The following is a 14,719-nucleotide window of genomic DNA, read 5'->3' on the forward strand; positions in this document are numbered from 1 at the left end:
GAAATCAAGAAACTTAATCTATACTTATAAAATGTTATTAATATATAATTGCACAGTTATATTTCTATCATATTTTTTGTGATTCATAAATAATAAAAAATACATTATTATCATATTATATTTAATTATTAAGTTTGGGTAGAAAGGTTTAATTGTTGCCCATTTGTACTCAGGAGTTAATCTAATATAAGTTGTATAATTCTCCATTTACGTTATACATATACATAATACTTAATTATTATTAGTATTATTAAATTTTTATCTAAGTAAATGTAAAATAATATAAAAATAATAAAAGTATAATAATAGTATAATATTTTAATTATATAGGTATATAAAAATAATACAATTGTATTCATTGAATATTTATATTTATTTAACTAATTTATTTTTTTATTTTACAACAGTACATACACAATCTATACTATTTTTATAACTGAAATTAACTAAATATGTTAAGTATCTCTGTACCTACCTAATACCTATATACTTTTATTCTAGTGAAAGAAATCTCCTTCCTTCTGATAGTTGTTACTTTAGCAGTTATGTAGTTATATATATGATATATGTACATAACTATCCAAACGAAAAAAAAGTAAACTCTACCTAAGATTATTTAAATTTACTTATAGGTATATTATTTGCATATTTTATATATATAATTTGAATAATTTAATGTTCAATCAGTTTTTAAATGTACCTATAACTACCACCATACCTTATACCTATCATGGGCTATGATTCAAAAAATTCTAATTATATCATTTTAATTAATATATAATCATTTCATTTAAATGAAATAGTTTATATACTTAAGTGTGTTGAGTCGTTTGTATACTAAAATATAGTTTATCGAGGCAATAATTACAATATTTTATTACCATCCAACATTTTTTTTTAAATAAAATACAAATCATAAAAAATGTATTAACATTTAAAATAACATAAGTATTTGAAGCACATAGGGTTTGGTCAGGTGTTAGGATAGATACAAAACTCATGAGAAAAAGAATTGGCTTCAATGAATAAGAAACAAATATTTTGGACAATAGGAAAATATTAATTATTTAATTATTCAACCCATCTGCCTTTTTACTTACTTGCTTACAGATTTTTTTTTTTTAATACCTTACAACGTAATGAATTTAAGTTTATAGGTATATAAATTAACTTTATTACACAACTAGTTTAAAAGATTTCAATGTTTGTATTAGGTATATACAAATATACATATTTTGTTCATTTGGAAAGATTTTAGTCGAGTTCAAGCCTGACCAAAATGTCTATAAATATGTATAAACATTAAAAACGTAATCATATTATAATTATTTGTTACTTAATGTTTTGACAAGACCCGTGACCGCTTATATTTAGATCCTTAAAATTCGTTACTGTTGTGGCACAAACTTATCGTGTATCGTGATTAAAACGGAACACGCAGGATTTTCCCTACGGTGAACCCAGAGTAAGAGTAAGAGTCTGAGTAACAAAGCCGAATTATGTAGGTTCGATCCCGGTTGATGTCCTGGAATAAATGTATTGCCAATCCAGGAGAAACGCAACTTCGATAAAGCGTCTTATGATTTTATGAACTGACATAATTAAAGTCATGGTGGATATATTGGTCATTTCCCAAATAATCGCATTACAAAAAACTAGAACATAATATATCACGTTATGTTATGAGATATTTTTATTATTAAAAAATATTATTTTCGTGTATTTTACCATATTATATATTGTATTTATATAGTATAAAATATTCGAGTTGTGGATAGATAATAAAGATGTTTAGAAATTAGAAATATTTTATTTAGTTATCTTAATTAGGTTATAAAATATCCAATATTATATTGTTTCTTCATTGTTATTCCCTGTTTAAATATACAACATAATAAAATGCAGACTAGGTATAGTATAGTAATTATAGTTGGTGACTGGTGACTAGGCGTAATATTTAAATGTATATAAAATATTTTATGAAATATATTTAATTATTATTATGAATTATTTTAATTTTTTTTTTAAATCTAATGCATGATATAAATATATAATACTATAATATATTAAAATCATCTGTTGATATAATATCGAATAGAAAATTTGAAATAATATTTTATTATTCGATAATCAGAACATTGTTGTGATTCAATAATCTATTATAATAATAAGGGGTATGGTATGTTAAACATTTCAAATAGGTAGTTATAACTTATATTTATAATTAACTTGGTCCTTGGAACCTACTTACTAATAATCGTTATAAAAATCTAACAACTTATAGTTAATTTTTTTACAAATTTTTTACAGCAGATATTATGTAGTGAAACTGCGGAACTTTGAATAAGATTGGCGAACACTATTGTGTTTGTAGGTCATGGAAACATTGGAAACAGCCTGACAGATGACAGTCAACAGTCGTGTGCATCACAATATAAATGTGTCATTATAAATGCATCATTAATATTATAACAAGCACATGCAGTGCACAGTGCACACATGCAAGGCAGCCACACAAAAATGCACTCGTGACTTGGTGAGGCGCGGTCGTACGCTCAATCTGCAGAAACGCACTGAGCGTACGTACCGGCCGCAGTTGCTAGCTCCCAGATGGGTGACCACCCGGGATTTTTAGCAACATAATTATTATCCTTGCCACACATACACAAACACGTGTTACAACCCTACCCACTTAAAAACCTACAAGCAAATATACAAAAATAACCCCTACCGTACCACCCCACACCCAATGGCCTATCTTGCCGCGGGTTCTTCTTACAAGAAAAAAAAATGCACTCGCACATAGGCACATCTCTGGTCATGATATACATTCCATAAACGAGAAACGGCATAAATAATATCATATTGTATCAAAGGCATCATTTCAATTTTTTTAGATACAAAAATATTGAGCCGGTTAATTTTTTTTCGAAATATTTTACGTTATTTATTATTTATTGACACAAAAAATAGGGGGTTAGATGATTTTATTAAAAATATACCCTTGATGAGAAGAGGGCAAGATTTTAATAGTAATTCAAAATAAAATAAAATAAGAGTTAAACAAAAAGCCATCTTTAAATTCACAGCTTAATTATTTAATTTATTTTTAGCTCTCTTACTATTGCGACATTACTTACATTTTAGTTCATTAATAAATCATCGATTTACATACTTATTTTTATCACCTTTTTAGCGACATGTTACTTATGGGGGGGGGGGGGGGGACTAGACCCAACTCACATGTCAAGGTGCCTAAAATGGTTTTTAATTAACTAAGCAAGTCCATTTAACACAAGGGATTGGTTGGGAGGGGCGGAGTTTCAGTGATTAATTGGATGGCCTGCTCCGGAGTTCTGACGCCACCACGCGAAAAAAATACTGCATGGATACTTCCGAATCGAATCCAGGACAGTCCTACACTGTGTACGCCAGAACATTAATTCAGGTCATCTCTGCCACGGGTGAACCCCTATTTTTTAAATTCATAAAACACTTAAATGTCGCTACACACATACTAAGGTACAAAATCATAAGTTTTTTGTTAACACATGATGTGAAATTAATAAAAGGTATTCCTCTTATTTCTTACAGCAGGTAAATATTTTAACTTTAATGATTAATATACATAGTAAAATATTATATAGGTAATTTAATATTTATTGATTCCTTTTTCTTTTTGAAAAATAAAAAATTAATAACGAAAAGATTATTTTATATTAATATTAATGTAGAGAGATAAGAAGAGATAAAAACTAATATTTCTGAATATCAAGAACAATATTTCGGATTTATTATTTCTCTTTAGTGAAGTTATAACTTAAGTTTTAAACAGAGTAAATATTATCTCATTTAAACATTTTAGCATATTATAATTAAAAAATAACTAAGCTATTATAAGAACTAAAGGATTGTAGGTTATAGGTATCTACCTAATAATAGTGTGTTTGAAGCTCTTAGTATAATAAAAGTAGGTACTTTAAAATTTAACAAAAACACACCCTACTTATTCTTCCGATTACCATATTTAAGTTTAAAACAAATTTTGCCAACATAGCCACATAGGTGGTATTTTTTGAACTCTACAATCTAAAGTATAATTTCTTCTTGAAATATTAATTTAAAGTATTAATATTTTTTATTGTGACGCTTGGCTGTCGCTTGTTGGCTAAAAATTATATAACACACAATTTTAGATATACAGCAAATGTATACCCTGCATATTCAAATGACGCCTCTGTATACATCATAGCTAGTGGACAAAAACAATAACTTCTTTAAATCTTTTAATAATTCACTATCTTATATAAAATAGGTATTAACAAAAGAGTGCTATAGTCTGAAGCTGTATAGGAGTCCCTCAGGACTGATTCGTAATTAAGAAGGGGCTGGAACTAAAGAACAATAAAAGAGATTTATTGGAAGGGTGAACTTGAATTTGGATGAAATTCATTTCATAAACTTTAGAAATTATAGATAAAATGATAATTGATAAAATTATAACTGAGGTTTGGAGATGACACCCATGCAGGTCTTTTTCAGTTGGTCGATGGTATAATTATATTGTTTATAGAGTATGTGCGACTAATAAGGGAACGAAGTCGGGTGGCCGTCATGGATTGACATTTTCCCACATTTAATTACAAACCAATAGATTCAATCCATTTGACAAAGGCGTGAAAGCTCGCCTTAGAGTAAAATACTGTCGGAGTCGTTGCTTTTTCGACAGTAGATTCTTAAGTCATCAGCAAATGCGAGGATATAACAATCTGGAATTATTACATTAATACCGTTACTAAATAGGGCAAAAGTAGAGGTGAAAGATGACCATCTTGGATTGGGCAACACCTAATGGGATAGGTGAAATGTTAGATATCTGAATAGATAAGAAATAAACCATAACAACGGCGGGTCATCAAACCCAGAATTGCTGGGGAGTTGAAATAGCAATTTGAAATATGCATAAAAGCACCTACCTGATAATATTAGGATTTTAATTAGGCTAATTAGGAAGAATTTCAACTGGACCATGATTAAAGACGAGCTGTGTTTTATAAAACATTTTGAGTAGACACACTTTGCTATAACACCTAACGCCTAGTTAACTATTAATCTTTAACAGCCAAACATTATTTTGGATTTTAGGTGCTTTATAAGGATTAAGGAAATTTGGAACAGCTTGTTTTTTGAACCATTTTATAGACATAAAATAATTTTAAAGACAATTTTATTGATATTCTTATGCATAAAAAAAATTACCAAATTTATTTCTTTTAATTTGTATGGTAAAATATAAACTAAATACATCTAACTAGCTAAACTGTGGAACACATTTTTATATGGTATATTAATTTTTTTTTTTACATTTATTAAATAATCTAGGTAAATGTTAATACAATATAAATTAAGTAAAATACAGAATTAACTATTTAAGTATGTTGTAAATTCTTGAAAGATATAAAATAATCACTTCATCAATTAATATTAGTAAAGATTTTATTTCTGAACAAAATATATGATTCTTAAAACAAATTTGTATACCTCAGATTAACACCAACAACCATCTTTTATATCTTCACTGTTATTCTGCAATATAAATGAATAAATTCTAAGCACCTATATACTATATACAGGGTGTTTCTGGAGTGTGTGAGGTAATTAGTATACGCATACTCTCTGTGATGCCACAATGAAGATTTTTTTGGAATTTTTTTTCTAACTCCAAAATCTGGGTTTTTTTTATGTTATTTTTAGAATTTTATCTTGAATGTAAAAATGAACACTCTAGTCGTATTTTTTGCAAAATTCTCATACGAATCGAGATATCGCATCATTTTTGTGCTTGTCGCGCGTTTTTCGCGCTCGAATCGCTAACTAAAAAAAAAGTCGTGCGACACATCGATTTGTATGATAATACTGCAAGATAACCAGTGGTGATAATTATTTATTGTCATTGATAATACACAATTAATTAACATATTGTTTTACATTGTCGACTAATAAAAAATATGAAATAATAACAAAATTAGGGTTAACAGAGTTTTAAACGATCAAATTTACTATCATACATTTATGTAATACCTTTATTAAATAACTTTTAACTTTATAAAGTTATAATAGTTAGAGATAAAAGAAACTACCTATTTGTGTGTTTATACTGAAATTCCAGTTTTTGGATATCACAGTACTTAACATAATTATTTTGAATCGATAAGATAAACATTTTATTTTATACTATTATTATTATTTATTAGTGAACCTAATATTATACTTTTACCGTTAATATTGAATTGACCATACTCCTTACAGAGTACATGATGAACATTAGTTGGTCTGATTAAAGCTCAGTCCATTACTTGTCATTGATGAACGACATTTAAAATATTAATATTTATTTTTAAGATTTAAAGTTTTTAATTTAAATTTTGATTTTTGCGCAATTGCACATGGTTTTTATGCTGGGTAAGTACTAATTCATTTAATTAATTAGTTTAAGTATTTAACTAATATCACCCATTGGTGATTTATTTTATAAAAAACTCTAGGTATTTTACTTGTCGTTACTAAGTTGTCGTAAGCGATATGTAATACGTAAAATCGCTTAAAACTCTGTTAACCCTAATTTTGTTATTATTTCATATTTTTTATTAGTCGACAATGTAAAACAATGTGTTAATTGATTGTGTATTATCAATGACAACAAATAATTATCACCGCTGATTATCTTGCAGTATTCTCATACAAATCCATGTGTCGCACGACTTTTTTTTTAGTTAGCGATTCGAGCGCGAAAAACGCGCGACAAGCGCAAAAATGATGCGATATCTCGATTCGTATGAGAATTTTGCAAAAAATACGACTAGTGTTCATTTTTACATTCAAGATAAAATTCTAAAAATAACATTAAAAACCCAGATTTTGAAGTTAGAAAAAAAATTCCAAAAAAATCTTCATTGTGGCATCACAGTAAATATGCGTAGGTATACTAATTACCTCACACACTTCAGAAACACCCTGTATATCATATAAAATAGCATATTGATTAATTTTTAATAAGTTTCATACATTTTAAATCAAATTATCACTGTTTCAACTAATACAAGATAATTTAGAATGTCAAATTAAAGTTTATATTTGTATACTTTTTATACTACTAAATTAAAACTATATAATTATTTTTCTCTTAAGAGGATTCTACACACTTATTTGTTGTCTCCGTCTTACAAGTGCGTAACATAGCAAATAAAATATAAACTAACGAGGATGGAATACAGAGTGAGTACAACTTTTATTTCAAAAAATACATAACGGACTTACAGGTTGACTAATGTGATATGGAATAACTATTAGAAATTTTGTTTTTAGTATATACAGTTTAGAGGACGCTACACAACCATTTGTTGTCTCCGTCTTACAAGTGCATAACATAGAAAGCTAAACATGATTTGCTGAGCATAAATTTAGTATGTTATGCACTTGTAAGACGGAGACAACAAATAGTTGTGTAGAGTTCTCTAAACAGCATAATATAATATACTAATAATAAAATTTCTAATAGTTATTCCGTATCACATCAGTCAACCTGTAAGTCCGTTATGTATTTTTTGAAATAAAAGTTGTACTCACTCTCTGTATTATATCCTCGTTAGTTTATATTTTATTAAAAAAAAAAAAAATGAATACTTTTGTATTACTTGATTTTTAGATTGTTGTTTATTTCATACGGTGTTTGGGAAATATATCTATAATTTTTAGTATTAAAATATTATAGGAGATGATATTATATAATAATAGAATATTATGATAGATAATTTTATTCAAAAAAATATTTTTTTAAGTTATTTTAAGATAATTAATAAAAAGTAAAAAAAAAGTAGCAAAATTTAAATTAAAAGAATAAAAAAATCTATTCTTAACTAAGAAAGCACATCCACCTACATTATTTAGAATTTATGCATTTAATTAACTTGACATATCAAGACCCAAAGTGAATTATTATATAGTTTCAACTTTATCTTTTCATTCAATATATACTAACTCAACTGTTTAATGTATTGAAATTTAAGAGCAGAAACATATAATATTATATACAAGTATAAACATTGGTTTAAAGCTGAACACAAATTTGTGAAATATAGAAAATTAATTCTATGTTTACATAATTGTAACATGTAATATTCATTACCAATTTTATCATGTCTGTTGTTTGTTTGGCTCCAAGTTCCAGTTCATGTATTTTTGAAATCATTGTATACAATAATTTATCCATATTCACATTGGTTTTGGAAGACACTTCAAAAAAAAGAGTTCTGAACTGTTCTGCTATCTAAAAACATTTAAATCTGTCACAATATATTAAAATAATGGACTAAATTATTAAATTATTAACTGATGAATAATTAATTTGAAAATAATTAGTTATTTAATTGGTAGATATTTCTATTATATTCAATTAAATTACTTTCTGTCCTTCTTTGATTGAGATCTCTCGGTTTGTTTTATTGTCACACTTATTACCAATCAAAATTTTCACGGCATTTGGATCAGAAAACTAAAAAAAAAGTACTATTCATTTGTTTATTTATGTAAAGCAATAATTTTAAATTTGTCTTATATCCATAATTAATACTTGATGAATAACAAATTAAATATAAAAACAATCAACTAAATTATTATACAATAACTTACATTTTCAACATCTTTTATCCAACTATCTAGATTATATATAGAATTCAAATCGGTAATATCATATACAATAAATACACCATTAGCTCCTCTATAGTATGATTGAGCTAAAGAACGATATTTTTCTGTCCCAACTGTGTCCCTAAACCAAAATAAACACACAATATTACAATAATACTGATTCATTTTTGAATTGAAATAACCCTACGAGAGAGCATTTTTAATACTAAGTTTAAAAGTACTATTATCATGTATATCAGCGTTTCCCAACCTTTTTGCAATGGTGACCCATAAATTTAATCTCTATTAAGTATGCGACACTCCCCCCCCCCCTAAAAAAAGTATGCCGTAAATAAATAAGATTTTTTCTATAATCTATTTTATCATTGAATTTTATAAAATACAATACGAATACAATACACTGAATAATAATAACTTAATTAATAAATAAATAAAATAAATTGTAAAAAAATTCAAAAAATTAGTATAATAGAAAATTTAGTGTGAATTTTGATTTTGGACACTGTCATTTATTCTATAATACTAGTTATTTATACTATTTATCAATTTACGACTAAAATAACTGTAATCGTAACCGCGAGTCGCGACCCATCAAAAAAATTTGACCCATGGTTTGGGAAACGCTGATGTTATAGTTAAATTGAAGGAATCAGGTTATAGGATATAAGTACTAAATTAATATTTACCAAATATTTAATTGGATGGTTTCATTCTCAAATCTGACAAATATTTCATGAAAATCCATAACTAATATATATAAGTATAATAAGAAATAATAATTATTACTTATTAAACGTCTAAAAAATATTTATGATCAAATTTAGTCTTTTAATTTTAATACTATACTCATACCTATAGTGGATTTTATAGTATCTTGATAAACATCTTTGCAGATACGATGAATTATAGTACTTTTCCCAACATTTGACTGGCCAACTATGATCAGTTTATACTTTTTACTTGTCGTGTTATGTTCTACTCTTCTTAATTTGTAGTGCTTTTAAAGAAACATTAAAATTTTACTTTAAGAAAATAATATATTATCTTCAAAACAAGTCCGGTTTTTTAGATTGTAGTTAATACCATCCATATATGCTATATAAATAGACTAAATGCTGCAGCATAATTGGACTTCAAATTTTTAAATATATGATATAATTAAATGTAAACAATAAAATATTAGTGTAATAATAAAAGTATTGATACCTCTTGTTTGATGTTAGGGATATCAGGTAATTCCTTTTCCATAGTAGGAAAATATATTGCGGTTATTTTTACATCAGAATCTCTCACTAGATTGAGAAAATCGCGCACCAAAAACTACTATCAACTTCATATCTTATCAATTATTAATACAAGTGATAAGCACTTGTCCAAAAACGGATAAGAGTGGATACAGCGTTTACCCTGGTGGGGCCGAGAAATATTACAATATTATATTTATTTATTATTATTTTAATAATGTTTACAGGATATAATACAAATAAAACATAATAAATCTGTTACTCTTAACTTAACTCTTTACTTAATATTTAATAAGTAAAAAGAATTATTGATGGTCACCTGGATTTATTGTGCCTTTGGCATTAGTTGTTTATTAGAAAAGGTATATAGGTCCAAGATGTGTCAAGATAATTGTCAATCCACATCTTGTTCAGATATATTAATTACAAATATATATGATTACTACTTCCTTGCAATATTTTAGCTATCTGAAAATATATATAGATCATTATAGTACAAAAGAAATTTTCCTCCCAAATTGTTCTCAATTACCTTTTAAATTATATTTTATTACATCTTAGATAATAAAACTAGTTCACTTATCTTACTTGTATGTGTTTAACAAATCTTTTGTACTATAATGACCTACATATATTTTCAGATAGCTAATATATATATATATATGTATGTATATGTATACAGAGTATCTAAGATGTAATAAAATTTCCCCATTGTAAGGAAAGTAATTTATGTGAACACATTTCCATAGTACACAATGTAGCAATGAAAAAAGAATGTAAGGACTGATTCACTCCAAGGTACTTATATTAATTTGTAAAATATTATAGATAATTAATACATTAATATTTTTCATATAACAGAATTTAAAATATGGAAGAGAAATGTTGAAAAAGAAGATCTGTCTTTCTTTGTTGTTCAAAGAGTGGTTGGAAATAAAACATATCATAGCTGGAAATTTTGTTATAATTTAATATTTTATAAATAGAATTCTGTACATTCTGTGTTTAGTTTTTTTAAAATTATGTCATACGAATATAATACATTAAACTGGATTTTTTGTAATGATATTCACATTATTATACAGTTCTGTAATATAAATAATCATGTATATTTGTAATTAATATATCTGAACAAAATGTGGATTGACAATTATCTTGACACATCTTGGACCTATATACCTTTTCTAATAAACAACTAATGCCAAAGGCACAATAAATCCAGATGACCATCAATAATTCTTTTTACTTATTAAATATTAAGTAAAGAGTTAAGTTAAGAGTAACAGATTTATTATGTTTTATTTGTATTATATCCTGTAAACATTATTAAAATAATAATAATAATAAATAAATATAATATTGTAATATTTCTCGGCCCCACCAGGGTAAACGCTGTATCCCATAGAGTAATATTACTCTATGCTGTATCCACTCTTATCCGTTTTTGGACAAGTGCTTATCACTTGTATTAATAATTGATAAGATATGAAGTTGATAGTAGTTTTTGGTGCGCGCATGTGCGTGCGGAGCATGGAACTAGCTGCGGTGATCCGCTCGTGTGACCGTGGTCTATGCATAGAGTAATATTACTCTATGAGATGACCACAGATATATAAACATAATATGTTGATAATAAACGTATGTTTATATATCTGTGTAGATGACCGACTTTGGCTTATCTTTGAAGGTAAAATCGCTATCTAGTTGCTTATATATTATGTCTATGTATATATTTTAATAATTTATTGTACATAATTTATGATAAGACTATTGCCAGAATGAGAGGTAATGATGAAAAATTAAAAATCAGTCTGTCTCTCTTCCTCAAACTCTGTGTACGGCCCCTTCAATAATATAACTTACACGATTTTTAATTTTTAATTTAAATTTTAAACTGAAGTATTTTATATTTTCGATAATTTTGTCTTTTTTTCATAATTGACGGTTAGTCATTAGTAGTTCTTGTTGTGATATGTGAGTATAAAGTATAATACTATAATTATTGTTAAAATACTAGGTACTGACCATTAAATTATTTAATATTATGTATTATGAGTTGAGTTTAATATCTGAGTTAAAATCCAGGTTTTTTTTTTATTAGATATAAACAATCTGTACAATATTAGCACAATAAGCTTATTTGATGAGAGCATTGACAAAACAAAACAAAAAATAAAAAAATAAAAATAAGACATGAAAGGTGTGATTAAACAGCCACCCATTAGTGACATTTTATCAAGTAAAATAATTGATGAGGCACAACTCTAATGTTTTCACTTAAAATATTTCTGATTTCTTCAGCTTATTAAATAGCACTAGGTACGCATCTTTATAGTCATATTTATTTTAGTTCAGATTTTTTACGACTATGATATGTTAAACAAATAATTAGATTTTACAGATGTAGGTACCCTTAAAGATTTATATATATTTAACTGATGATTGTAAGTTTCAGTTATTGAACCATATATTTTATTTTGATACCTTTTCATTCTAAAGATATTTTAAAATGTATTATTAAAATTTTATTTCATTTATTAATTTAATTGTGTCAATACAACAGGTATTTTTATAATGTTAGGCATTATATACGATTACAAATGTAGATTTAGGTATTCTGTTGTCCTTGTCCATGGTATTTTTATAAAGCTTTTAAAGACTTGTATGTACTTAAAAGTTAAGACATCTATTTTTTTAATCGTGCCAAAAATATTCATCCCAATTAATGTTGGAAAAATTAATGACAAATATAAATTTATTAGTGAGTGATAATTATGATGTTAGATATTATTTAACTATCATGACAGTCATTAAATACTATAAGTAATATGTTATACAATTTTACATGATTTTATTAATTGTAATATGTTATAATAAAATTTGAATGTGTATTATACTGATAAATTTTTAGAAAAAAATTGAATATCATTGTGTACAATATTATACTGTACTTAAATTTAATTTGCTATTGGTAATGCTAAAAATAAAATTAATGGGTATACATATAGCCTACAGCTATAAAATAAGTATTTTTTAAAAGTCAAAGAAAGTAATTCATAACAACTTAATGATATAACTGAGTCACTATGTATTAATAAATAAAAATAATAATCATTCTAAGTTCTTTAAAAATATTTTAAATTCATCTATTTTTTTTCATACAAATAACAAAGAACAGGTAGGAACTGTTTGCCAATTATAAATCTATCTACATTAATACATAGGTAAACACTCATTTTCACGAAGAGTATCAATAGTTTTGGAAATATTTTATATATAATACATTACTATATAACTGTACCTAATTGTTAAGTACAAAAAACATTTTTAAAACAAATTATTTTTTAATTTTTATTATATTCTTGATAAAAGATGCAATCTCACCGCAAAATGTACATTATGCAATGGAAATCACCCCACCAGGCGTCCACTACAGTGGATGTTAAATTTTTAAAAATCTATATAGCTACTACAAAAATAATGACTACTCATCAAAAATAAAACTTATGCAAATGAAATTTAAAATAATTCAAATTATAATACCAATACATAGTCAAACCCACAACAGCTATGCACAACAGCACCTTACACTCAATTAGTATAAAATAATTTAGAAAACAGCCAAACTTACTCATAGGCCACAACATCAAACACAATCCATAATTAGGTATATTATATAGTTGCAAAAAATAAAAATGAAAACATCGCATCACTAATCACCTCCTTTCTGGACGAATTAAAAATTCTCATAAACTTATTTATCTTACTTTTAACCAAATTTATCAACAAAATATTACAAAAAATTAAATTACCTAATATTGAACCAAATTTCCATTTATTAAATAATATATTAATCCAAAATATTTTTTTTTGTATGTGAAAATAAAGAACTTGAAAAAAATATTATTTTGGTGGTCTGAAAGTTGCACAGATATACAATAATATATTTTATTTATCTGTGAACAATTATTAATGTCATGTTTAAATATGGTTACTTACATAGTTACTTTTACATGGGATCTTTTAAAATATTAAAAATCACACTATCCTATGGCCTGTATTTAAAATATCCAGGTGGTATTCAAAATTTAGTTCGTACAATTAAAATAATAATTATTTGACATATAATTGTATTATTTCCATGTATTAAAAATTGTTTTAGGGTAGTACATTTATTTCAATCCTTACTCTTTAGGTACGTTATATTACGTATTAATTTAAACTTTAAATAATTACAGAGTATAATATTATTTATGTTTGCCTTTTGTATATTTATATTTTTAACCATTCCAAAACTACCCTTAAACAATTTTTGATGCTATTGAAATAATATGAACATCTGACAAAATAAATAAAATTTATTGAAATGTAAGTCCTTGATATGTAGGTCAAATTATTATAATCATATTAAGTAAAATATACAATGTGTGTATTTCGTATAGGTGTAAGACAATGTGATATCAGATGTCATATGTAAAACTCGACTTAATATGTTCAAATAATGAAGTAATATATTTGTCCGATAACAATTTTAGTACTCCTAATTTTTTTATTCAAAGCTATATTTGCATGCGATAAAAGAAAATTAGTTTTTTGTAGCTGTATAGTCCTTTAAGGTATTTAATTTTAATTTTTCTTTTTATTCAAAAGCAATTTAGTTTTTTCATATTTCTGAAACAATTAATAAATTTATAAAACCTACTATACTTTTATATTGAGCGCTTTATTCAAAGGTAATATTTTTTGCCTCATTTATTTTAGAGTTATAT

At 25.8% G+C, this 14,719-nt stretch overlaps 2 protein-coding genes across 4 annotated transcripts in view; one reads left to right on the top strand and one right to left on the bottom strand.

Annotated features, from left to right (window-relative positions):
- LOC107168164 (putative ATP-dependent RNA helicase TDRD12) overlaps window positions 1–14,719 on the top strand; it is a 53,434-nt gene that overhangs the window by 9,542 nt on the left and 29,173 nt on the right. Inside the window, exon 1 of one of the 3 annotated variants that reach the window (XM_015517477.2) lies at window positions 11,516–11,924. The exons of 1 other annotated variant lie outside the window; for it this stretch is intronic. The gene's annotated coding sequence lies outside the window, so the exon portion shown is untranslated. Of the gene's footprint in view, window positions 1–11,515; window positions 11,925–14,719 lie in introns of those variants that run through there. One more of the 3 variants, XM_089218262.1, reaches the window with a different exon arrangement.
- LOC149058342 (uncharacterized) lies at window positions 5,211–10,068 on the bottom strand. The gene is made up of 7 exons (XM_089218264.1): window positions 9,913–10,068; window positions 9,559–9,703; window positions 9,393–9,453; window positions 8,689–8,827; window positions 8,462–8,551; window positions 8,186–8,326; window positions 5,211–5,586 (listed from the first exon to the last, which is right to left on the bottom strand). Exons 1-7 carry the CDS (start codon window positions 9,952–9,954, stop codon window positions 5,548–5,550), a joined length of 657 nt encoding a protein of 218 aa, XP_089074390.1. The 5' UTR covers window positions 9,955–10,068; the 3' UTR covers window positions 5,211–5,547.

This window comes from Diuraphis noxia, unplaced genomic scaffold (genome assembly GCF_037042655.1).
Source record: "Diuraphis noxia isolate RWA-SAM2 unplaced genomic scaffold, SU_Dnox_SAM2 contig0002, whole genome shotgun sequence".
Lineage (NCBI taxonomy): Eukaryota > Metazoa > Arthropoda > Insecta > Hemiptera > Aphididae > Diuraphis > Diuraphis noxia.

Bases quoted from the DNA above. Each gene is read 5' to 3' on its own strand.
- LOC149058342 (XM_089218264.1), bottom strand. From the start codon at position 9,954: ATGGAAAAGGAATTACCTGATATCCCTAACATCAAACAAGAG. The intron at 9,704-9,912 runs GTATCAATACTT...TTTCTTTAAAAG, and splicing joins TCCCTAACATCAAACAAGAG to CACTACAAATTAAGAAGAGT. The intron at 9,454-9,558 runs GTATGAGTATAG...TATATATATTAG, and splicing joins TACTATAAAATCCACTATAG to TTATGGATTTTCATGAAATA.